The sequence below is a fragment of the Anopheles ziemanni genome, chromosome 2 (genome assembly GCF_943734765.1).
Source record: "Anopheles ziemanni chromosome 2, idAnoZiCoDA_A2_x.2, whole genome shotgun sequence".
In the NCBI taxonomy this organism is placed as follows: domain Eukaryota; kingdom Metazoa; phylum Arthropoda; class Insecta; order Diptera; family Culicidae; genus Anopheles; species Anopheles ziemanni.
Genome location: NC_080705.1, coordinates 25,566,036 through 25,592,266, shown reverse-complemented (window position 1 = coordinate 25,592,266; position 26,231 = coordinate 25,566,036). Strand labels below are relative to the sequence as shown.

Genomic DNA, 26,231 nt, shown 5'->3' with positions numbered 1-26,231 from the left:
CAAGTAGCAGTTTCACTTTTCGCCGCCATCGCCAAACTTGCTTCTGCCGCGGTTAATGCGGAACGTCACATTGCGGTGCGTTCACTTGACACGCTTCGTAATGGGATTTTTGTTTTTTAACCCTCGTGGTTCCGGTTCTTCCGCGAACACGATCGTGAGCCGCGCCGCTTCCACCGCCACATACATACCTCGACCATTCCCGCATTGTCTCTGAGACCCTCTGCCTTCGGCGAGCGGACTGGACAGTGGATCGTGCAGCATCTTGATTTCCGGAAAATTGAATGGAATCCTCCGGGCGGGGTGGATAGGAAAGGGCAGAGGGGGCGAGCGAAATTTCACCGAGCCCTTTCTAAACGGATGGATGCAATAATGGTTCACGATTCCAGGTGCACATCGATTGTAAGCGAGCGTCGCAAGGTGCACGACGAAGGCGTTGCGGGTTGGGCTCGTTCCCTTCAGCCCATGAATGATTTATTGGTGCTGAAGGTGGATTCTATTAAAGGTTCAGGGCTTCAGGCCGAACGGGAAAGTGTCGATTTTGAGTAAAGAATTAACGCCCGCGAACCTATCATGCCCTTCCATTCGTATTGTTGCTTTTATGGGAAAAAATCTCAAGATTTTCTCTACAAAATAACACAACTGCGGATTCGTAGTTTATGCTATCGATGGTTTTTTGTGTTATTTAAATGACGCTCTTCATATTTGAAATATGATTTGATTTGATATTTGAAATAAATGAATGAAATATAATATAAAAATGAAATATATATTTTTGTCGAGACGAAAAGTGACTATCATCAATAATAAATTTGACAGTTGGAACCGTAGCATTTCAATTATTATTTCTATTTTTATGATGTGTTCAGCCAAAAGAACAAAAAATGATATAGTTTTGCTGGTTGCTACTTATTTTAATTAATTTTGGGTAGATTACTTTCAAATCTCCCAATGAAATGGTAGTAGCAGCGGTAAAAAGCAACATATTGCTTCGTTAAACTAAATACTTTAGTGTTTAGTGTTTTGAATAAATCGACAGAATGCCTCAATAATAAAACAGATTTCAATGTAATTTTTGAGACAATATATTTACCGATTTTTCATAAAAGGATCCTTTTTAATGATAGATATTCCTTTTAGTTAAAATTCTTGCTCAGAATATTTAGTTTCTTAACCCATTCTCCCTTAATAACCTGAAAGAAGCTGGCTTCCCAGCTGATCAAGATATGGGTCAAAAGACGCACACACTTTCCGTTCATCAATCGCGACACTTAAATCTATCGTTTCACTCGACTCCCAGTTCGTAAAAGGGAAGAATCTAAATGATACTTTTTTTTACTATCGTTTTCTCCATTAAGCGCACCTCCCAATCCGCCGATAGCGCTCGGTCGCTTTAATGACTTCGACGGCGAAACTCATACGGCCAGTGTCAACAGACGAATCCGTAATGCTTTTTCGTTTGTAGGTTTTGCCTTCAACCCCCGCCATCCACCCCCGGCACCTTGCCCTGACCGAGGGTTTCCACGGCGGCCGGAAATTACCATCCCCACGGTCGCAAAAGGGAAAAACATTGACGAAGAGAATTCGTCAATTGATGAGCCGCTTTTATTTGCTGTTCCTATTTTGGGCTTTTTTTTTTATTTCTTGGGGTTGGTATCGCCGGTTGGCGTTGCCGTTTTCTTTCCCTTGACAATCGAAAGTTTTTCCTTCGACTGCAAACGACGAGTGGTAGCAGCAGCTGCCAAATACGTAAAAAAAAACCCCTGGAGGAGAAATCAAAAGCAAAAGTTTCGTGTGACACATTCAGCACCGAGCTCGGCATGGCGACAGGCTGAGGCTGGCGGACAGCACTTTGAAAGTGTCATTTAGCTAAACTGTTCTGTAGCACTTCACACACCGTTGAGCATAATAGGTTGCATAGCAGTTAACTTTTGAGCCGGAAATTATGCTGCGGATATGGCGAAGTAAGGGGAGCATAGATGAGGTAGGGCTTTGCTTCCGATCAGTTATTATTTGTTATGACTTTTACGGCTTTTTAATGATTTCCTCCATCATTGCTTCAATCAGTCTGTATCGGTTCGTTAGCTGGGGAAAGAAATCTCATATGAATTGTCAAGAATCATTTTCTGATTAAAGTTGCTGACCAAATAACTACGTATTTTCGGTTTGATTTGCTGACCAGGCAATCACATTGGTTTCTTTTCTGTTTATTATTCATCTAGTCATAATCAGAGATAGCTTGTTTGGGACATAACTTAACGAATTATGGTGATATGCTAATGCAAGGTTTAATGAATACTTTCATGAACATCTCAACGCAAGAAATGCTCGATGTAAATTTAATATTTTTTTTTGGCTTACAACATATGTGAATTTCTACAAACTTTTTACTTAGCAATAATTTATCATTTTATTGATTGTTTTTAAAGGTTAGATTTTCCTCAATTTTTTCCTTGATAGCAAATATTAAATTTTCGCAACTCCATCCTTTAATTTTATTCCAAAGAGATATGAGTAAGAGAAATTGTCGCACTTTAATTGTTTTTTACGATACTTCATGTCCAACATATGCAGGCTTGACTGTAAATGAGCTATTTCCCATTTGATGGACGGTTTGACCAGAGGCTTGACAAACAAAGCTTTTTGATTTCTGAGCTTTTGAAGCATGAAACATAGGTATGTTTCCTGTAGTCCTGCATACATTCAGGGGTCATTCATATGTTGGGTTGACGGTAGCGCAAGTTGGGGAAAAATGGAACGTCAATCAGTATATTTCGATGCACAAGCGGTCACAAATTGATCACTAAAAGATGGGGCCGTGAATTCATGAGATGGATTCACTATGCACTGGGCACCTTACACTAAACGCTACTACTGCAATTGCAGTAAAGAGTTTGTCGGATTCAGTTATAACGTTCCATATTCATATTTCTATTTTATGCGTTTTTGGTCCACATTGACTTATAGGAGCATGAAATATGGTTATATATTTTTAAAGTTAAGAGCAAATTGGAGAAGTTCTAGTGATGTTGAGAGTTTTCATTTCTTTCATACCAATAAAGATAATGTACCAAAAAACTACTCATATTTTTTATTCCGTATGTGAGAATCATTTTAGATACCAACTTTAAAAAATCAAAATCTTCGAACAATTCGGCCAACTGTTTTAGAAATATGTATACCAAATTCAGAACAGTATGAAAAAAGTAGACAAAAGTTCAATACATTGTTTTAAAATGTTTATTTCAAAGTATGATACATTTGTAATTAAATAAGTGTCCTCAGAAAGTGTTTTATCATCTTACATTTCAAATATGTACAGTAATATTCTTCTAACGCTCGACGATCGGCGATCCGATTGAATTGTGCATGTACGCCTCGTTGGAGAGGCAAAAACTAAAGCAGTACGTTTGACTTCCCCGTTCGGTAGCACCTTGATACGTTTTTATCATGATCTATTCTCAAAGTTTTCGCTTCTGTTTCATCCCGTAATTTTTCTCGTTCCTCCAAAATATCTTCTGATGTATAAATAAATAAATAAAGTGTCTTACGTTAGGATGCACTTAGCTCGCGAAATAGTATTCTATCTACCGATAACTTTCATTATTCTAGCTTCGCTTCGCCCGTTCCGCTATCGTACGCACGCTTCGAAACGTTCCCTCTCGAAGTTGCATTATTTATCACAACGTACATTAATTAAAATCTGCGTAATGTGCAACTAGCTTGGGCATCAGGTCCTTTGTCTAAGCTCTATGTCAATCGTGCGATTCCTGATTGCCCTCGCCCCACAGGCGGCTCGTTTGCTTGAATCGCGACTCAGTCGACGACAGTTTGCAAATGCCGCTCCGGGCACCAGCGCTCACTGGGAGTGAATTCTTATCATGCTACTGGACTGGTGTACCCGAACCAAACGCTACCATAAATTCTAGTGCTGTTCCCCCCTTTGTTGAGCCGTGTCAACGATCAGCCTGCCAACGGGCGGTGGACGGTGGAACAAACGATCCAGTATCGATCAGTGTCCTGGATGTCCGGTTGTGTGTTTGGCAGATCGATGGTCAAAACGGCATCGAATAAAACAGGATCCTATGAGTAAACACGTATAAAACATCAACAACTACACCCACCCGACGCACGAGAAACAGATCCTGTTTCTTAGAAGAGAAGAATTCGGAGCCAGGGAAACCCTTGGCATCGAACCGATCGCGAATGAACGTGGGAGATACAATCATCCTATCCCGAAGGTGGTTAGAATTGCAGAATCTGGTTAATCCAGTCCCGGAACTCGGATATCCTGGTGTAGACACCGGGCTGGTTCGGCTCGGCACACCCAATGCCCCAGGAGATGACACCGGCCAGCAGGAAGCGCTTATCGGGACGTTGGATCACCATCGGGCCACCGGAGTCGCCTGAAAAAGTGTAGCACGCAAAGCGACGATCAGATAATGCACGCTCACCATCGCCCGCATCCCGCTTACCCTCGCACGAGTCGTAGCCGCCCTTCTTCCAGCCGGCGCAGATGAAGATGTGCGGAATGTGCTCGATGTAGCCCGCACTCCGGTACATCGTCTCGCAGATCTTGTTCTCGATCACGGGCACGGTGACCTCTTGCAGTACGCTCGGCAGAGGGCCATCTGAAAAAACGAAAAGGTCGCGGGGTGAACCCCGCCCACCGTTAACTATCTGGCTCGTAGGGCTTTGCTCCAAGCGAGGTGTGTAGTTCGTACCTTCGTACAGCCGACCCCAACCGGTCACAAACGCCGTCCGGCCGATGAAGTTCTCATCGTTCTCCGGCACGCACACGGGAATGATGTTCGGCTGGAAGACGACCGGCTCGTAGAACCTGGAAACAAAGAAAAGGGGGCGTGAGCACCGGACCCGGCAACCCGCTTCGACGCTAATCACTTTCTCCTACCTCAAAAGTGCCAGATCATATTCGAAAGTTCTCGGATCGAACTGGGGATGCGAGGCGACGATCTGCACCCGGCGCTCCTGGTAGCCGTACGGTTCCTCCTCCAGCGCCAGATCGTACTCGCCTAACCGAAGCAACAGGTCCGACGGTGGAACACTACAGAGAGAGAGAAAGAGAGAAGGATCGAACGATCGATTAGAGGGTCATCGGTGGAATGTTGCAGCATCATCCAGGTTCGTGGACGAGCCGGCTACTTACTTGTCCACGCAGTGGGCCGCCGTGATGGCCCAGTTTTCGTTCAGCAGCGCCGCACCGCACTTGTGCAGATAGGTGGACGTTCGCCACTGGCGAAGCGAGATCTGCCAGGGCCACCGACCAAACGCTGCCTTCGTGCCTCCGACGATCCTCGGCTCCGGGAACATCCGTTTGCCGCAAACTTGATTGCGGTTTTGGCGATGGGAAAAGCGGGAAGAAAAAAGAGGAAGGGAGAAGATCAGTCACCCGACATCGATTGCGTGTATTAATGAGAGGATGGAACCGGTCGGTATGGTATGGGGGAGTGGGAGAAACGAATGGTTCGTAATTATGTTGCCATAAAAATTGTAAACGATCCTCGCCAATCAGATCGCCTGACGATCGTGATAATGTGGTTACGTGTAATCAGCTCAAAGTGTGTGTGTGTGTGTGTGGATGAGAGTCAGTATATGTAAGGGAAGGAAGAACACACGTATGTTAAAACCCCGGGGCCGAACATCATCCTGCTGCGCCGCAGAATGCTGTGGGAACCAGTTTTTCTCTTCAGAGTCGCTGAGGACACCCGTGTTTGGACGAGGATCCCCCGGGATATTGACTGTGAAGCGCTCGCGCTGGGCAGTCCAGTTGGAAGATTAATTTGCCTCGGAGCGACCCACTCGCCTCGAGGGTCAGCTGCCCTCGCATGCATAATGTGCAACGAAATACTCTTATGGAGCGCTTCCTATCTGTCGTACCGAGCGAAGCGATGCCAACCGATTATCATTAGACGTGCCGGTTCGGAGTCGGATAAGAACCCGCCCGTACTAGAACGAAAGGACCATTACTTGTGCGCACTTTGTGCGTAGCGACGCAATTAACCATTCCGCGAACCCCGCCGCTGTCAACGAGGGGTTTATGCGTTTTTCCAGGCGGCGTCGCTAGGAAAGGATAAGACCCGATGCACGAGCCGCCGACTCCACCGGGCAGGATCAATTCGTGCCGGGCATCAACACTGTTGTCATGCGTACTGGCAACGCAGTGCGTGGCGGGCAGAGATTGAACGCTCAATTCTACACGTACACGTTCCGCGGACAGATGCAGTCCGGTATGATAAATGAGCCGAGGTGTGAGAAACGATTCGTCTTGCAGAAATACATACATCAGCGCGAAACACAACGAAAGCCGTGAAAGCGAGCGGTAATGAGATTAGGCAAACCGTTTCAATTCCTCCTTTTTGACGTATGATTTTATGACTACGTTCATGGTGCTTATAATTGATCAAAAAGTTTCAATTACGATTACCGTTGATGCATTCATTAAATACATATTAATGGAAATACCTTATAACGTCAGGATTAATATTTTCTTTTGTCAAGATCAATTTTTGGTTAAAGAAAACACTTTTTAGCTATTAAAGTACCAAAAGGAACCACTTTAAAAGTTAGATTGAAATGTGTCAAGTTTCGCAGTTTCTAGGATTAAATACATTCAATTCGATGATGAATTTAAACGCTTTACTTCATAGCATAAACAATTGTTTGATTTGTTTGTTGAAATTTGTCAGAGATCAATTTTTTATTACAAACCTTTCTAAATTGGATTCTAAATTAGATTTAATTCAATATAGTTTACATCACACGGTACCAAAAGACCAGTTTTTGTCTCAATTTATATTGGTTTGTGTCTTTTTCATTATCCTACCTCCCAACCCATTCAATGCTAAATATTTATTTTTAAATATGTTATAGAAATGTTCAGAAAAAAAATTAATTAAACAAAAATACACTTCATCATTAATATACTGGCAAAAGGAGAATGCATTTAAAACAAACCCAACTGTTAGAAAGTGTTCTAACATGTGCAAAGGAATGTGAAAAAATAAGAAATTTAATAGGGATTTTGAAAGCGGAAAAAACCAAAAAATTAGTCTTTATTCGGTTCCTATTTGCACAATCCTCGATTGCGCCCAAACATGCCCTATTTATCCTTTTCTAGCCCCGATGGCCGACGCCAAGGGTCATCGATTCTACCGATCAGCCGACCCGTCAGCTTATACCCCCCCTTTCTTATCTTAATGCTATCGGGCTGTCTGTTCTCAGCCGAATTGGCAGCTGGCGTTAGAATCAAAAGTGTTTCTAACACCAACCATTCTTATCTTATGTTATGAAGAGTTTGTATTCCCTGAAATCTTAGTACTTGACCAAAATTAAATTAATGTTCCTCCAATTTAAACTATAATTTAATTTCAATCTGTTTTTAAAAGACAAACAATGACAGTTAAATTAAAAATATAATGCACAGTAATTTTCTAGCACAAGTTCATTGTAAACCGTTTGTAGGTCAATTTTGAAGAACCAACGAAAAGAGTTCCATGCAATTGAAGGGACATCACATAAGCTTTACACTCGACGGGTATTCCAATGCTAATGACCGGACACAATGCTTGCGCTCCATAGATACCACAATACCCACCGGTACAATTAATTACATAATGTTTACACACATCGATAAGCCACAATCGCGGGATTCTCTTTCGCGTGCGCATTCTTTCCATTGGAACCGAACTGCAGCGAAACAAAACTCGCGTCGTTTTGCGATCTGCAGACAACAAAACACACCAACGTAACAAAGTGTCCGAAGAATAAAGAGGGGGGATGAACAAAAAGTGCTGCAGAAAACAAGGACCCACGTACACGTCACAGCCACAACGCACTTGCAAACCAAACCGGATAACAAATGACCTGTGAATGCCCCGTCGGGGACTCGCTGTGATCGCAAGGATCTCACGCAACACTGAATCATCTTTTGGCACACGTTTGGGCCGACCGCGGAAGGGAAGCCCGCGGTACTGGCGGAAATAAATCAACATTAGCACTCTGATAGTAATGATACCATTAAGTAAATACAAATAATTTATTTCACTCCAGTCCGAAAAACCAGTAAATCAGGTGCGCATATCGAACCGAAAGGCAGCAGGGCGAGATCGAGCCTTCGCTCGCCGTTCGCCGAACGTACATGTATGCGTCAGGATGCGATAATATTTCATACGGTTGTGGTATCGTGCGGTGCCGGAGGTGTTTCGAAGCGGTTTAAGGCTCGTTGAAGCATAGTTACAGTTGTTGTCACATTGTTGGTGTAATTTTAAGGACGTACAAGGAGGGCGACAAGATTCTTTCCCGTACATCGTGTTCAATCTGCTCGAACAAGACTATTAATCAAAATGAATTGTATTCGATGAAAATATAATCAAATTGAACAGCCTTTTGTTTGTCAACATTATTCAATACGTTTATTGTCTCAAAACATATATTTTATTGTAATAAAATACAACCGAAATGTTATGGAGATGTAAAAAGTTATAAAACTATGCTCAGTAGTGTGAAATCACGCGGGATTTTCAAAAACGATGATTACGTTCAGAAATATGTCACTTCCATCCTTCGGACAGTGATTATCGAAGACGAATCGAAAAGAAACGGAAAGAAACAAATTGCTGTGGTAGTTCGCAAATATTTCAAGAGTATTTTATTGTGAAAAGAAAAATGTTAAAACGTCTTTAAATGACGTAAGCTGTGCAGATTTCATTCGTAATCACGCAAAACAAAAAGTAGTTCCCACCAATGCAGAACTTTTAAGGTTCGGGTACGTGTGAACCGCTTAAAACTGACATAAAAAGAAATAATTTATCAGACAATCAATCAAGCGGCCCATTGTTGGGTACTGGACCGGCGCAGAAAACATAATCCAAACCTGTCGATAGCGATCGAAAGCAATCGGGTTTCGAAAATGGTTTTCTTCCTTCACCCGAAGGGAACGGAGTGCGTTCTTAAGGATTTGTTTGATGTTTTAAACATGCACAAGAGATATAAAATATAAAGGAGGCATCCAGTTAAGAGAACGCAACATCCAGGGAGTGTGATGCCCGGGGAGGGACAACACTTCTTCTCTGTTGTTTTCATTTCCATTCGGGGTTTGTGCTGTGCAGGACGATTCCTGAGCGAAGAATTCCACCACGAAGATGATACCTTGCCTCCGCATGGGGCACGTCGGCGATCGGGTGGTTTGGTCCGCTTCGAACCGGCCGTCTTCACACCATCGAGGGGACGGCGTGGGACCACATTAGGGGTGGTAAAGCCCGGGCAGTGGTAATGACAAAGCAGCATAACGACGTCGACGCGGTGGAGCGAACGGAAACGGCATAAGCATTGTTGCTCGTCTGCCTTCGCCTCGAGAAGCAGCGTAATGCTGGAGATCTTTGCCCGATCCCATCTTCTCGTGACTCGATTCTTGGGGTGCTTGTGTGTGAGTATGTGTTTGTGGGCCCGCGATAGCGTGCGGTGGAAGCATTGAACTTGCTTTCAAGGTTGAAATTGTTTTATGTTATTATCAATTATTTATGTTATATTTTTATGACCGAACCGAAGGCACCGACGAGAGCCGGTGACCACAATTGTGGGCATCTGGAGCCGGGCCTGGAGGCCCCCGAGGAAGGTTACGCCAGCCACAATGGACCGTAATGAGACATAACGCGATGTTTACCTCAACGGCCAGGATCTCCGGCGAGCGATCACGTTCCCATCGGGGATGAGATAATTTCGCTTCGACCGGGTTCGATTACATCGTGTGCGATATTAGATGCGACGGGGGAAGGGCCACTCACCTGATCGGTACTCGATGCCCTCGAGCGAGGGTAGCGTGGAGGTGGTCAGGAAGTCCGGTGCCAGCGTAACGCCGTCCGTGGTGACGTTTGCCAGGCTCGCCAATGTCGTCGTCGTCGTCGTCCATGAAGTCGATTGGTTGGCTGCGGTTTCCTGAGGGAACTTGACGGGCATTCCGGTGGTGGCTTCAGCCCCTGGTGGACCACGGTCGGACGTCGCCGGAGGGGGGCCGGCGGTCGTTGGCGATGCGGAAGAACCGACCGACGATGACAGCGTCGACGAGGATGATCCTCCGGCAGGAACTGTCACGTTAGTGCCACCGAGCGCTGACGTTGGTGACAAGGTTGAGGTCGTACTGCCGTTCTGCTGCTGAAGTGTCGTCGAGGTCGAGGACATCCCACTCGCTGAGGTCGGGGGAACCAAGGTAGTAACCGGGGGAGACGACGCAAGGCTTACGTTCGTCACTTTATGCTCGCCTGTGTCCGTCGCCATCGTCGAAGCACTGGGAAGGGAGGCTGTGGTTGTGCCTGCCTCGGCCGTTTCCCCACTTTCATCCGCTCCCTCCTCGCCCTCCTCCTCTTCGCCCTCTTCTCCTTCCTCTTCCTCGCTGCCACTCATCTCCTCCTCCTCCTCGTCACCGCTTCCCTCCAGGGCGCTCTCGGGCGACTCCTCCACCTGGGCCGTCGTGCTCTCGCGGACGATTACAGCTTCGGTCGTGGAAGATGCGTCCACCGGACGCTTCTGCAGCGTCGTCGAAGGTGAAAACGACCAGGCGTCTGTTGTGGTAGACGTTCCTAGGGTGGTTGGTGAAGAATATGTTTATTAAAACGGGATAGATGAGGTTCAATAAAGCATCACTTTATTTACATCTCGTTTAATTTTGGGTTGATAATGCATTACTACGTAAGGAAGAATGAAGAAAATTGATGAAGAGTTGAAGGATTATGGGCAATAGAGGAAGTTTTAAAAAAGAATAAGTAAATGTAAAAATATTCAGGTCGCATTCTCTTTTGACAAAAATGTTTTAACTAATAGAAGGTTATAAGTTACGGGTCAATGAAAGTAAAAAAATGCTGGCGCTTGAGGTCGATCTGCTTTAAAAGGCTTTAAAGGGCGTTTCGAAACATTTCTTATAATGGTTTATCATCAATTTAAATTAAACAAGAGAATTATGTATTTACTCGTACATCAAAAAGTATTTAGTTTTATGATATCTAGTCTGTTTTCCTAATCATCCAAATAGATTAACAGTTGAGTTTTGTAATATGGGAGGAACAATTGACGATGAAATTTGTTGACACCTTCCCAAAAACTGAAACAAACTGTGTTGAAAAATGAAATATAAACGAAGTTAAAGAATTTCAACTTGAATAAAAAAGCTGTTGACATGAAGGAGCTGTTGACTTGTCGTTTCTTCCAGTGCAACAGCTATTAACAAGACCACCGGCAATTCCTTTAATAATTTTCGTTTGTAATTATGTCATTAATTGTTGGTTTTATGCATCGCTTGGGTAATGATGCGATCTGCTGTTAGTCCCCTTGTGCCATTCCCAGGCGAATGTGCAGAAGTTAGTGTGCGCTCTCACCCTCCCGGTGCCATTATTTTAAAAGCCATGCAATTTACCAGATTCCTCGCTAGATGCCGCCGATGACGGCTCGGAGCCGGTCACCGACGCGTCACCCGTGGTCGTGAGTGTCGGTGCGGCGGAGGATGTAAAATGGAACGACGGTGGAGTTGATGAAGGCGATGGTGATGGTGATGAGACGACGGTGGACGACGTCACAGGAGCCGGCAGATCGGTTGTTCCGATCGTCGTGGCGCTACCGGGCTTGATAGCAGGGGACTTCGTGCCCGACGCCACGGTTGTGGTGGTTGTCTTTTGCGTCGTCGTTGTTGTCGTTGTCGTCGTAGACGTAGTGGTTGTCGTTGTTGTCGTGGGGACACCTTTGGTGACTGGCGCCTCGGCAGTACTCGAATGGATGACGGAGTGTCGGTTCGTGGTGCTCTCTTCGGTGCTCGCGTGCGGACCTTCGGTGGTCTTCCCATCGGGCGATCCGAGGATCACTTCAGGTTTGGCCGTCGAAGGAGACGTCACTTGCGAGTGCACCGAGAGATCGCCCAGCGGACCGGCGGTGTGATTCTGCTCCTCCTGGACCGTGTCGTAGACGTAGGCCGCCCCTGGCAGGAGCGTCTCGATCGGAAGCTTGGTGTCCTGCGCGAAGGACACCTCGACTGAAGCGGGTGGCAAGTGGGTTGGTGATGAAGATGGTTCATGCTGGTTAGTTTGATTACTGGCAATGACTTCTTCGGGTGTTAGTGTCTGTATGAGTATCCAGCTGTTGGACGTGGTAGGGCCTGTCGGGTTCGCATGATGGAGGATGGTCCACGTGAGGAGTTGTGGTTAAGAACTTGATGACAATTTTCTTTCTTCCGATATGATGAGACATACATTGAAACGCAAAACACTTACCTTGGTTGACGCTCGGTCGCTCGGTGGGTGTGTCCTCGAGGATGCTGGTCCACGTGACGAGACCAGGTCTAGAGAGCGTCGCCAAGTCCTCGGAATCGCTGGGTCGCACAGGAGACTCGGGAACTTTCACCGAAGAAGATTGTACGATCGGATCGGATTGAGTCGTGGCCGTTTTTTGTGTTGAAGAGGGTGAGACCGGTTTCGGAGTTGGGGTTGGCGTAGTGGCCTGCGTGACCTTCACTGTTGTCGAGGTATACCGCACACTAGACGAACTCGAAGGGGACGAATCTGTCTCTATAAGATGATCCAACGAGGTGGCCGGAACAGTTGCCACCTGCGACGTAGGTTTAGGTCTTGGACGAGGAGCTCTCGTCGTATCAGGACTGGTCGATGTCGTCGTTGTGGTTGTCGTCGTGGTCGTCGTCGTCGTCGTTGTCGGTGTTGGCCGTCTTCGGTTGGGTTTTGTCAGCGGTACAAAGGCCGGCGATGTGGTCGGTCGTCGAGAGTACGTCACGGAAGGAGTCGTGGACTCTGGTTTCGAGGAAGTCTGCGACGTTGTCGGTCGTCGAGCTGCGATAGTTGTTTGGGAAGCGGCCGCAATCGTGCTCGGAGGTCTCCGTGAACCGATGGTAGTGGTAGCGTTAGTCTGAACAGGTTGTCTCGTTCCCTGGCTTGTCACTTTCCGGGTCGGCGATGGAGGTGTCGTTGTCGGTACTTCAGTAGTTGTCGTCGGTTGAGGTGGTCGTCGACTGGGACCTCGCGTTGTCGTTTTGTTGATCGTAGGACGTCTCGTTTTGTACGGTTTCTGAGTCGTAGTCTTAGTCGGCGGAAGTCGTGTGCCTTCCGTTACAGGGATGGAGCTTTGACTGGGCCTTGCCGGCGGGCGTTTATTGCTGGTCATCGAAGAACCAGAGCTTGGGGCGGGATTTTTACTACTCTGCACGTACTGGAATGTCGTGAACTCCTGATACTCGGTCGTAGTCTGTAGTTCGTCCTTCTGCTGGACCTTCAGTGGCGCTTTCGTTGTGCGAGCGGTCGTCATGGTCGGTCTGCGGTTCGTTTTCGATGTCGTTCGGCTGGTCGTGGACGATGAGCTGCTAACCAGTTCGTACTTGTGCGTCCCGTTCACCGCCGGCGTCGTTGGGAGGCGCGTTTCGGTGAGCGGCGGCTTTCGGTGCGTGTTCATCACAGACGTTTGCGGCGGGAAGTGCTGGAAGTGGGTCACCGAGTTGTGGTCTATACTGTTGTCCGTTATGTCCGGCTCGAACAGTAACCGGTCATCCTGTGCGAAATTAAAGCAACATTTAATGGCTTGTTCGTTCACCAGCAAGAAAACCACAAATGTTTTCAGATAATCTTTACGCAACGATACTTACGTTAACCTGACAGCAGGAACCGAAGAATATCTTATCAATGCACACTCCTAAATGTGTGCCGTTTGCTTTGAAGCAGTTGATAGCGAACATGCAAATGCCTTCCTGGCCAGTGTTGCGTACGACGCAAGGTAAGTGACGTAGGTTTCTGCTAGCTTGAACTGAAATGAAATAAACAAAATCCAAATTGGTTAGTGTGAAATCATGTTCCAAAATACTGCTTAAAGATTTGAACGACTATTGAAAAGTTCACGTCACTTTCTTTTGATAGTCAAATAGAATTCAAAACTAAATTAAAAGTATCAAGATTTAAATACTAAATTTGGGAAATTCCTCACGGACCTAAAGGATGGTTCCTGCATAAAGATAGTCCTCAAAAATGAAACAATGTTCTCTTATGTCAGAGATCCAAAAACATTCCTAACCTCCAAATAAAGTAATGTGCTATTCTGCTCTTTGCTTTTTGGTTGTAGCCAGAGCAAAACGTTGAGTTCAGAACAATCCAAGTCCGCTATTCGGCCCGGCATGTCGTCGGGGGAGGAATTAATCTCCCAGAAGCAGACTAGGTCAATGCTTTATTTTCGACGCCATATCTCACGTAAAAATCTCCACCTCCAACGTGCTCGCCGAAACACTCAAAACACAAACCTAATCTAATCCTATTTGCATACTCCACCCCTCCCTGGGCCGTGGCCGCTTGAGAGATGCTGTTACTCTTGGCCTTTTCTTGGAGCGCAGCTGACGCGCTTTAGAAGAACCGTTCCACGTGCGGCTGGACGTACGCGGTGGGGTTTTAAAGGATGCCCTGCTTTCTGGAGTGGCGACTCGGGCCCCCAGAAAGTGCTGCTGGATGCTGGGTGGAATTTCGAAACGATGCGCCTGTTAGCGTCACTTTCCGGTTCTCTCCCGTGTGCGAACGGGAGCTCGCGAAAGTGGGTCAGTCGGGTATCGTTTACCTCAATTTATGGTTCTTATACAATTACCCTTTTTGTGCGCACGAACTGGGAAGATCGATCGTCGTCGCCAGGACACACCGACCGTGCCAGAGCGCCCTCGGGAGAAAGGGAAGTGAAGTTTTACTTTCTTCACCCCATCAAACCGTTCCTCTGGGGCTCCCACGAAGCTCTTTGTTTGCTGCTGCTGTCGCGGTTAAATGTCTACAAGACCACTTTCTTTTCCATTCGCTGACACGAACGCTGCGCAAACTCCGGATACACGGGTCGTCGCAGTGATTCATCTCGGGGCGAGTCAGTTGTTTATTTTTCGTTTGGTTTAAGTTTATTGTTTATCAGAAGTGGCGGACGGAGAGAGGCTCAAGGAACACGGGATGCATTTAAATTTCTTAAAAATTGCCTGATCTCACCACTACGTTACGAAAGCCGTTCGGTGGAAGGGAAGGCTTTATCGTGATCGTATGCACTCGTTGTCAACCCATGGTGGAACGCGGAACACGTCACCTGGAACAGTTTTCCCAATGGTTAGCCAACACCGAACGAGACAATGCATCATCGTTTCCGAACCGGAACTCACGCACATCTGATGTCGGTTCCTGCATGCTGTGTCGTCTCCTACGAACAGCTTGTTTTCTCACAGGTGCGAGGTCATGACTGCCGAGGAATTGGCCCTCATCTAGATCACCGTAGAAGGGAGTTGCCCAGAAGTTCCACACTCTGGGAACACTCCGAGCCCTCCCGAGGTCCAACAAACCCCTCGTGGAGACACTTTACTTCTTAGCCACCACAATGGGCCGAAGAATGACTTTGTTTGTTTTCGTTGCGCATTCTAGAGGGGCTTGAGCTGGAAGCTGAGCTCGATTTCGCACCGGGGCCTGAACAGAGTCGTCTGAGGACCGTTTGCATAACCCAAAACCCGTTTTGTGCTGTACACGTTCTACCTCCACCGTGCCGAGTGCAACCGTGTGACCAACATCGTCCAACGTCCGAAGGCAATGGCAATGGCCGCAAGCTCGAACATTAGTCCGGTGGTCGGTTTTTTTTTGTTTTATGGCGATCTCAATGTGCCTGCCCGATCTCTTGACAGTGGCTGCTGGTGATGTTTTAGTTCCTTTTTCCTGTAAGACCCCCTTCCCGGTCGTGGCACTTCCCCGGCAGTTCAGCCGGTTCAAAGTCAAGTTCATTGCCGGTAGGGTTACTTCTGGGCAGTCGAGCCTGTTCACTAGAACCATTTCCTTAAACGTGCCCGCCGGGTGGTCGGTGACGTTCTCTCACGTGCACGTTTGCTTCCATGCAGAGTATCTGGTCGTAATTTGTAGCGAAACGGAAACAAACGTTACGCGCTTGTTGTGTCCGCTAGCTTTAATCCGATTTACTTCTGCAAGCAATATACAACCATATGTCACTGTTTGTAGATGTTTATGGTCATTTTATAAACGGTTATATCGTTCATAATTATTTCACACGAAAAAAACTAAGCGGAACGATGTCTTTGTGTTTCAATAACTGATAGTTATTCACTCAGAAATAATCTAGTCGAAACATATGGCATTTAAATTTCACAACAAAACCCAATCTAGTTGAAAAAAAAGTTCCAATAAAGCATTCATTCCTTCTAAACCGATTAACAATTTAAATAAAACTATCTCATAGCTACACCTTTTAATTTGAAATAAAACATTGATAGCAGGCTTTACAACTTATTTCAAATTCATTCAGTATTTATTGTATTTGCATAAAGATTAAGATATTTTAGCATATAACTTTAAATCATCTTTTTCCATTTTTAGCTTTTTTTCCCTTTAAATTAAACCGAAAGTAAAAAAAAACACCAGTGATTTTTCAAACAGTTTAACGGAAGACCTTTCCAAACTTGAACATTGAATAGGAAATTGAAGTTTCGCTCTAATCCGTGATAGAGATAGATTTTTTTAAGGCTTCATAACTTTTTTCCTGTGTAAGATATGGATAGTTTTCAAGAGGCTGATGAATGGTTAATGTTAGCTTCTAGAGCTGAATTATTGGTTCCTATTTTCTTCCTTCCTAGAAAATTCGTTCCTAGTTTTTGGTAAAAAACTTATTCCTCATACTCCAAACGCAAAATGCTCATTCTATAACAGAACTACTTTGCGTAATGTGATGGAAATGAAACTTTTCCGTTCTATAGAAGTATAATAGTTTAAAAATTCATCTTTGCCAAAAACAACTTGCTCTTATGAAAGTTAACCAGCACTCAAATTGCGCATTGCAGTACTTTTAAACATTCGACGTAAGTTTCCTACGAGACGCGAGTGCACAAGATAGGAACATTCCCGATGCGATTCATGCTGACCTCGTTACAGAAACAGCGACGGTAAAGTGCTAGCAAATATTTACCATATTTTCCAGCAAACATTTTCCCCAGATCCCGCGGGTGTCCGATATGCAATTAGGGGTGGCCAGTTCGTACTTGTTCCACCCGCCGTCCGGTCGTCGGAGTTTTCCGATCCCGCCGCCGAAAGTCGTTCCAATACTTGCGCTTTCGAATCCGCGTACTATATTCGGCTGTGAGTCAGCTCCGTCGTCCCGGGGGTGTAGTTTACATCGCACACCAAATGGGCACTTTCACCCGCCCGCATTGTCCCACCATCGCCCGACCGAAGTGCGAACATAATGCTGGCCGGAATCCGGTTGTGTCGCCTCGTGCACCAGGACGTGCACCGATGGGACGGGGTGTCAAAACTTGGGCATGACAAATTTCGCCAGTATGATGTCAAACCGTTCGCGCCGTGAAATCCCCGCTCCCTCGTGATGAATGAAAGTGAGTGTTCGACGACCGAACGAAGACAAAGTTCACGCGTAGGCGTGTAACTAGTTTTACTGGTTCACCCGCGGACGGTTCTGTGCTTCCGATCCGGGGTACTTTCCCTGCCATTTTGGACGCGGGCGGTGCCATTTGAGGGCGCCAAGCTGGCAGGTGGCAGGTTCGGGTTTGAGGAAGTTTGGGTGGGAGCGGACCGACCGAAGAAAGTAAGTTAAATCTGCCCAACTGGTCGGTTACCCAGTGACCTCAAAAATGGGCGAGCGCGAGAAAATGGTCAGCGTTTGCGCAGCTCGGTTTCGGTACGGTCGGTAAGTGTGTGGAAGCAGGGAGAAATGGCCATCCGACGAGGGGCACCCGCTGGTGATCGCATGCAGCTGATGATGATGATGATGATGATGGGGCTAATGTTACACAAAGAGGCGGCTTCCTAGCTGGGCGGAAAGAAAGAAAAAAGCCCGCCGATTGATACGAAACGTGAAGTTTTGATGGGTTTTCGATTGCAAGTAACCCCGTTTTGGCGCCGAAACCAACTCCAATTCGATGGATGGTGGCGTGGAATGAATTATGCTTCACCAGACTTCCTCATCCTTTCCTCTCCTTGGCGGGCTTTCGGATGAGGTCGGTTCGATAAGCAGCTCTCGGGAGGCAAAGACGGTTGAGGGGCAAAGATAGTTTTTACACAAAGTTTGCCACAATAACCCCCCCCCCTCCTCTTCCTCCTCACCATCCCTCTCTGGTACCAAAAGGCGAAATCGAAATTTCACGCAATTGTCCATTGTCTGCGCAGATGAAGTTTCTCGTTTCCTTCGAGCTTTCCGAGCGGTTTTGGGCCAGCAGAATGCTCCCGGTGGGGAAAATGATTTATTTCACCCAAAAGCACCAGGGAAAACCTCCCGCACGGAACCCCGCGGGCCAGAAACACGCCCAATTTGTCATCCTAAACGGAGCGGTTCAAAAGTAAATCGACGAAAGCCTTCACTTGTTGCGGTTTCGGACAACGGACGCGCCAAATCCTCTAATTTATTTTTCATGGCAGCCCTGGCGCGTTTCGCTTTCGTTTCCGTGTCGAATCAATTTGAAACTAGAATGGAAGTCGTTGTTTACCCTTTTTCCGTCGTTGGTACATGGCCACCACTTTCACTCCAAATGGCGACCAGCATATACGACGAAACGGGAACGTGTCGATTGCCGTTCGGTCCGACGTAGGAATTTCTGGTGCGAAAGCAGATGAACTCGTGATGGTATTGTTTGCCTCCGGGAGCCGTTTTTAAATATTACAGTATGGGGTTCGACTCTTTTTTGTGAGAAGAATTTAAAGAAGTAATTCTTGCGAAAGCTTTGCTTCTTTGAAGAGATAAAGAAATTAAACTCACACTTCCCATACTCTCGTTGACTGTTTTCATGTTCCACTTCTTTTCATCATTTCACCTAATGATCCATTCATTTGAATATATTCTGATAACATACGAGCACTTTTGTTTTAGCGGGTAGTAAAAAACAACCCTCCAATGGCTTCACTTCCTAACTTTCTACTCCTCCGAACGTCATGGGGCTCATCGGATGACATTTGAAACGGTTGTTATGGGAACGCTCCCCGCATGGCTTACTGGTTCGGAATCGTTAACATTACCATCATCATCATAATGGCGTTTGGTTGGGGGAAAACCCCCCCCTGGGCGAGCATAAGACTGCGGACTTGGAAGGAAAAATTCTGTGGAGTTTTTGTGTGTTTTGTTTTAGCCGTTATCATGACACTCGCTCCCCATCCACTGGGGGATGTTAAGTCGGTCTGGGCAGGTCGATAAACTGCATCCGCCAATCCTGCCCGTCACCAAGCTCAGCCCTCGCCCGTGGGGGGGTTATGACGCGACAGGCGGGGTACGTGCAGGAGACGGTTGTTATTATTCTAGCAGCATCGAGCGAGGCGGGTGGCACGCGCGTCTTCGGCACGACATGGGGCATTAGCGTAATGGTGCTCGAGGGAGTGGAACACCGGGACGCGATGAAGAACGCAATATCGTAACCCACCTTCGAACCAGACGGTCATAATCGGACGCACCGGGAACAAACAAAAAAGTCTTCACTCTTCTCAGCAAAGTACGGCGGGACCATCTCCCAAAACGGTCGGGACGGTAGCAACCAACGGTTCTATCACATGTGCTCCAAGGGGAGGGCGATCAGCGTTTCGTGGCGTTCCTCGAAAGTTTTGACACGACGGACTCAGCATCGATTAGGAGTTTCCGTAATGGCAGCGTCATAATTCCCTCCCCCCCACCTCGCGGTTGGCGTTTCTCGGATCGAAAGAAAGAAGAAGAAACCAAACAACCAAGGATTGACGGTCCGCCGCCTTAGTTGGCCACGGGAAACGCTCACTTTCGCTGCAGGTGCGTGACTCCAACGTTACCGGACGTACGATCCGGACGTACGTACCGCAAACAATGGCGCCCGATGCGGCAGGGTGGGGTGGAGACAGACGGCCTGGTGAAAACCACCAACAAGAAACCGAAGTAACATCGTCCAACCACTTTTTGGCCGGGTCGTACGGGAAACGGGCAGAAGACGGGTTGGTTCCCGTAACGGTTCTTACCCGTTTATATGTTCCTTCCCTGCTTCATTATATAGTTTTTAGGACCCTTGCGGGTTTAATGCGCGGCTAGTTCTGCGGCATCCGCCCCCCTCTGGGCAGGGAGAGGGGGATGGCCACCGGGAATAGTTCGGGAGGTACTCGCTTTTTTATTGCTACTACCGAACGCTACGGCCAACTCTAAGTCCGAAGCACACGCGGTGTTTACGAATCGCGCTCCATTTAGTCCCGTTCGTTGGTGTGTTTTTTTGTCTATTGCGGTAAAATATTACGTAAAACTGCGACCACATTTTCGATATGGTTCGATGGCGTGAGATTGAAAACACGTGATTGAATAAATTGGAAACATTTGATTCCGTATGACGAGGAATTTTTTTGTAAGGTTAAACATAGGATCCCAAGAGAAAGCAAAAGAAAAGAAGAATAGTTTGATACCGCTATGAATTTCGATAAGGTATTGTTTTAATTTGTTTAAGCAATTAAGATCACGAAAGCCCTTAAATAATTGAATCATCTTTTAGAACATGTTCGGTGGATGTCTACCGGATACCTTGTCCTTAGCATTTACTTTAAGTTCAATTTTTAAGCATCTCCTTTACTTCCATGTTTTCGTTTTTTTAAATCACACTCAATGCCAATGGGTTAAATTTATTTGGAACTAGTTCTATCACCAAACACGTTTGAAGGCAAAACTGACAAATGTCTTCAGCGACAATCGTTAAAGGGAATATATTTTGAATTTGGGAGTTTTTTTATTTCGGGAATGAGAACGTCCCAGTGACTTTGATAGCCATATGCAAGGACAGAAGTAAAGTTGTGCTCGACAAAATCTAAAGTTTATCAGTAACCAAAAGTTTTCTATACAACAGCGTAATGCCAAATGGTAGTTTAATGCAATGTGATGTATGTTCAAGATTATGTTGAATGAAAAGGGTTCTGCTTGAAGCGATCGTTTTTCTATCAAATCCTCTTCTGATTTGGATGGATTGGAGACCAGGAGAAAATCCCTCTCCGCGGAAATGTGCTTTCCCCAAAAGATCCTACATTGTTGCTCGTATACTTACACGACGTGAACGGAAACACTGGACTGCTGTACGCCGTCGAGAGCAGGCCACCAAGCAGGATGGTGAGGGAGGTGATGAGCTGGACTGCACTGCGATGGCGACACCATCTCACCGTCCCCCGACGTGGGTCTAAGCTGGTCATCTATGAACAGGAAGAAAAAACAAACGAGAGAAAAGTAAAGGTGGTGGTGAATTAAAATCAGAGCAAATTGAACTACATTACGGGGGAGGCGGAAGCTAAAAGAAGCGCCCAAGCCCGAGCGGGGTTGGGGAAAGGTCATAGACAAAATTTGCATAATGTTTTCAAGGTTTCTTCTTTCTCCGCTTCGCCGAGGCGGAAGGCGCATAAAGAATGTTCATGTGCCTGGGGACATAAGGCTTGGCGAGTGGCAGATTAAGTCGGCAGACGTTATGCTACATATCGGAGCTGGGAGACCCGGACAGGGATGGTCGGCTAATTGGAGTCCAAGTCGTGGCCAAGTGGTCAGGTGAGCTACCGTACAATCGAGCCGGTGATGGTGATACCAATCCTTTTTTTTTATTCGTTGGTCGGAAAATTATTCCAAGCGAAATGCGAATCCTCCTCCGCTGGATTCGCGAAAAGCACCTTTTGCAAAGGACCGCGGAGGGTAATTAATTGCAAATTAAAACAACCTCCAGGGGTGGCGTGACTGCCGTTGATTGCGAACGGGCACAGCTTATCGTGACGCATGGCCAGATACACGTACGAAGGGTTTCCATTCCGGGGCCGTAAGACCAAGCGTGCTCATGAAAATACCTAAACTGCTGCAGCCAGTGTCAGCCGTGTCCCTATGCACTCCGGTCACCGGCTGCTCAAGTTCAAGTTGAAGGTTAAAGCATGCAAGCTGCTTGCAAGTCTTGTAGTTTCTTCTGTTCCGAAATTCTCCGAATTTTATACATTCCGGAAGAAACGTCTTGAGCAAATGATGATTGTTGCTCGGGACGCATTTTCCAAATAAAAGCAAGAAAGGTATTTCCATTCCGTGAGGTATTTTTTTTTATTTCGAAAGCCATCAAAGTCACTCAAACATATTTATCTGCATTATTACGCTCTCTTAGCTCGTTAATCCCGCGGGAAGCACTCTGGAACAACGATGGGAACTTATAACTTCTTATTTGACGCTCGCCATCATCAACTGCATTCAACCCGTGTAAGGGTTTACGGGAGGACTAACAACCCACAAACCGGAAAGGAATCTGGCGGAGAGTTCAAATATTTGAGTGAGTTAATTTTGGCAACAAGCGCGCACGAAGAGACCCCCCGTTTTCCGATGCTTCCCGGCGTAAGAGTTCCCAGAACAGGAGTCCAGAATAACTTTCACGCTTCGCGACCTACGGATAATGAAGTGCAGTACACCCCGAGGAGGAGCCGCGAGTAGAAAGCTGCGGCCTTTTTTCCCAGGCCTAATTCTGACCGAAAAGGTTTTCAGTCCAACAAACAAAAAAAGGCAGCGTTTTAAGCAGCAATAACTTTGAATCATCAGCTCCGGCGCCGGTGGCGGTGGCGCAAAACCTTTTCCCTCGTTCGCCGGTCGTAAAGTTGAACGACCGAAATATGTGTGTGTGTGTACTTTCATCATTTTCCCGTTTTTCACCGTGACCAACAGGCGCAAACGGTGGCGTTGCGATGCGTTGCGGTTAATCTTCCCATGAATGGGCAGACGGAACGGTAGGCGGCAGCGGTGGCAGTACCAGCATCAGAAGGCGTCAAGAAAAACTGGCAGAAAATCTAGATTAAAAACCTTTTCCTCGACTCGCTAGCGCTAGCACTGCTTCGCGCTGTTCTCTGCCTCCGACTTCCGTTTGCTGCACGATGTCCATGGACGAGCTGGCGGAGCAACGGCGAGGTGAAATTAAGCCACAACCAGGACCACCGAGCTGGAAAGAATTTGCCGACTCGCCGCGGCAACCCTTCGAGGGAGATGAGTTTTATTTATGTGTACCTCCACGCTTCGTATGATTAAGCTTTAAGATTTCGTTGCCTACGGAGTTGTATTCTTGGGAAAAAGGGGTTTTAAAATATATTGTGGGTAACATGCATTCAAAAGACGGATGCGGGCAAACGCCGGCCGATTACCGAAACGAATCGTGCGAATTTGCGATATACTGTATGCGAAAGCAGTTCAAAACAAGGATTCAAAGCTGGAACTGATGTTAAACTAGTCCGAAGGAAGTCCAGTATCAAGCCATTTAATTCGCTACATATCTCCAATACTCGAAGCAAAATGTGCGAGATTGCCTGCCCATCTCTAAATCCACCCATAAAGCACTTTACGATCGGCCGTCCCGCGCGGAACACGATACTTCTCGGGGGTTCGTCCTGGGATCGTAGGCCAAATGACACCCGTTGAAACTGCAGACGATTGTGGAAAGACCTCCCGACGCTGTACGGGCACTTCTGTAGCTTCTCTAGTAGAACACACACCGGAGCGACGGCTTTCAGCACTTGGTAGTAATTGAGCTTGACAAGATTAATCAGCGGTGCAATCAGCCAGTGGGTGCAGAACGGGGTGGGTGCGAAAAATGGCCCCACGCCATTTAACCGGTAGGATCGGCCGATTCCGTGGATCGTGGAAGACGGGCCCTTTTATTGGGGTCTAGTTGTGAGAAGTGTTAATGATGGAGCGGCGCGGCATGGAAGATCGCACAACGATTACGCTGGGCGGGAGAAGATCGTAGTTGGTTCTTGACGCTTCTGTGCGTTCCGATTGTCGACGGATATAAAAGCATAAGCAAGCAATGAAACAAAAAAATAAAACCAACGAAGTTAAATCGTATTCCATTCAGTACCGATTCAATGAGTAACTGATGTATTAAGTTTCCATGGATACAACGAGGAATTATAACCAATTTGATTCTGATTCTACGGTCCATGTGGTGCAACATTTGACATTGTATCTAAACCTTCTGTTTTCGTATCTCGTCCTTTATTGTTGGTATATGCTGTAGAAAATAGTTATGTACAAGGAATTTTAACATTCAATAATATCTTTTGAAGTTATTTTACTTTTCTATTAATGATTTAATTATCACGAATTTGTTTATTCGCGAACAGTCATGATAATTAACAACAACAACGGTTAACTTTCAAAACCAATGATCAGTGGAAATTATTTTTAGAAAACCATCGAAATTATAATTACTTGAACTGAACATTTTGAAGCAAATGTGCCAACACAAGTATTTTATAGAAAGGCGTTAAAACTTATTTAATATAAATATACTGAATATAATTTAATAAATAATATACTGTATAATATAAATTCTACAGAATGTGTATTTATTTACAGAGAACACTGTCATGTGTATTTCTTAAAGACGGTTTTACATTGGACATTTTATCCAATAGAAAAGTCTTAAAGTATTCCAAATGTTTTACTTCGCTCTAAATACCCTCTAACGTTTTTATCCAAAGAACTAAGATAGACTCTATTTATTAAAAGCAAGCTTTTAAAATTAAAAATCAACTGATACGCAAAACGATAATAAAAACAAATGAAGATGATGCGAATGATGATCAACAAATGATACTCTTAAAAACAAAAGACAGATAATAAAAATACAATCATGGTTGGTCATTTTATGTTTAAGCTATCATCACATTACGCTTTGAACTTTTTGTTTGTCAAAAAGTAAGAAAGCCAATTTGGTAATTAAGGGCAAGCTCGTAGAAATATGTCAACGAATAAATTGATATCAAAGAGCTCCGTTTCCGGTAAAACGTATGGCTTACCAATCTCATAACTGTTATCGGAAACTCGGCAAGTAAACGGTGTCTAGCTGTCCCGCACCGCTCCACATAATCCGTTCAGTAACCTTAATTAAATGCTATCGCCGCATTAAAAGGTTTACAAAAAGCGAAACCTTCCGCCATCGCTGCGGGGATTTCGGTATGAGCAACCGTCCAACCGAACGCGACGATGATTATGGCGGAACCCGCTCATCAGCGCAAATCCGTGACCATCCGTGTCGAAGGAGGGAAGAAGATCGGGCCCGGTCCGATCAATGTCCTCTTCGCCCGGTGCGCTCGGCGACATCGGCGACGGATTTGACCTAATTCGATGTGATAATTTATTATTTCAACGCAATCAGCGAAACCGGTTTGTTCGGAGAGCGCCCGAAGAACTGAAGGAGAACGGATGTCACATGGTTGTGGTGGTGTGGTTGTTGGAGTCTTCAGTTTATCGCATCCCCGCATTCCTATCGGCTCCAACTGGTGACGCCGTCAGGGTGTCTTAGAGAAATGCTGGGGTGTTGTCGCCCAAGCCTCATCAACATCGTCCCACTGCGTCCCGTGCGATAATTACGCTCGCATCGGCCATCAACGGGGTTAAGCCCGTTGGATTGGATTTTCCGGAAAAGAAAGCTGAACTGTGCCGCACCCCACCACCCTACCCCCCTCGTATCGTACGTCCCTGAACCTCCTTTCATCCCGTCGGAGATGATAAATCTTGCTCCCGTAATTATACGGCCGTGTCGCGCGCGGTCAGATGTGTGCCAGTCGTACTTAGTGCAAAACTGACTTCCGACGAGCGAGCTGCCTCATAGATGGAGCGTGGCGTACACCGTCCCGACGGTCAGCTACGTTGGGATAGATGGAAACGAGACCATCAAGAGATCGACGCGCCGATCAGTTTCTAATTGTCGGAAGCAATCGATCGGGCTTGGCGAACGAACGATCCAATGCTGGCTTCATGGGCTTATCCGCAGCAGCTGAAACTCACATACAACACAGCGTTTCTACGTCTATTTCCCACTGTACTCCACACGCTCCGCTTTCGTTCCGTCGAGGTGCATCATTAATGTGCCATTATTTATGGAACTGCGGGCAGCAAGCTGCTGGACTCGCGAATCTCCGATTCGAAGTATGCGATAGAAGAAGGAGCTAAGAAATCATAGCAAAAAGCATCCCCCTTGGAGGGAAGGTGGCTGGAAAAGCTCTACGCGTTTATAAACGTGCGTCACATGGCGAAGGCTTCCAGCCCATCGATCGAACGGCCGCACAAACGATTAATCACCTCACAACCCTAAAGCCAATGCACGGAATCCCGGGTCGGGGAGATGGTCAGGTCGAGATATAAATCGGTAAGCTGATTTGCATTTGCACCTCGGCTTTACTTTACGTTTAGCCAATGGACGGCTGACGATGTCGAAGCAGTCAACC

General features: G+C 46.3%; 1 protein-coding gene across 1 annotated transcript; it reads right to left on the bottom strand.

Moving 5' to 3' along the window:
- Positions 1-4,242: 4,242 nt before the first annotated feature.
- LOC131282470 (mucin-5AC) lies at positions 4,243-21,188 on the bottom strand. The gene is made up of 10 exons (XM_058311947.1): positions 21,047-21,188; positions 13,646-13,803; positions 12,270-13,551; positions 11,423-12,154; positions 9,801-10,592; positions 5,165-5,342; positions 4,910-5,062; positions 4,722-4,837; positions 4,473-4,628; positions 4,243-4,403 (listed from the first exon to the last, which is right to left on the bottom strand). Exons 1-10 carry the CDS (start codon positions 21,186-21,188, stop codon positions 4,243-4,245), a joined length of 3,870 nt encoding a protein of 1,289 aa, XP_058167930.1.
- Positions 21,189-26,231: the final 5,043 nt, after the last annotated feature.

Excerpts from the sequence above, each read along its gene's own strand:
- LOC131282470 (XM_058311947.1), bottom strand. The coding sequence starts at position 21,188 with ATGACCAGCTTAGACCCACGTCGGGGGACGGTGAGATGGTGTCGCCAT. Across the intron at positions 5,063-5,164 it reads GCGGCCCACTGCGTGGACAA|TGTTCCACCGTCGGACCTGT; the intron begins GTAAGTAGCCGG and ends CTCTCTCTGTAG. Across the intron at positions 4,404-4,472 it reads CGGCTACGACTCGTGCGAGG|GCGACTCCGGTGGCCCGATG; the intron begins GTAAGCGGGATG and ends ACACTTTTTCAG.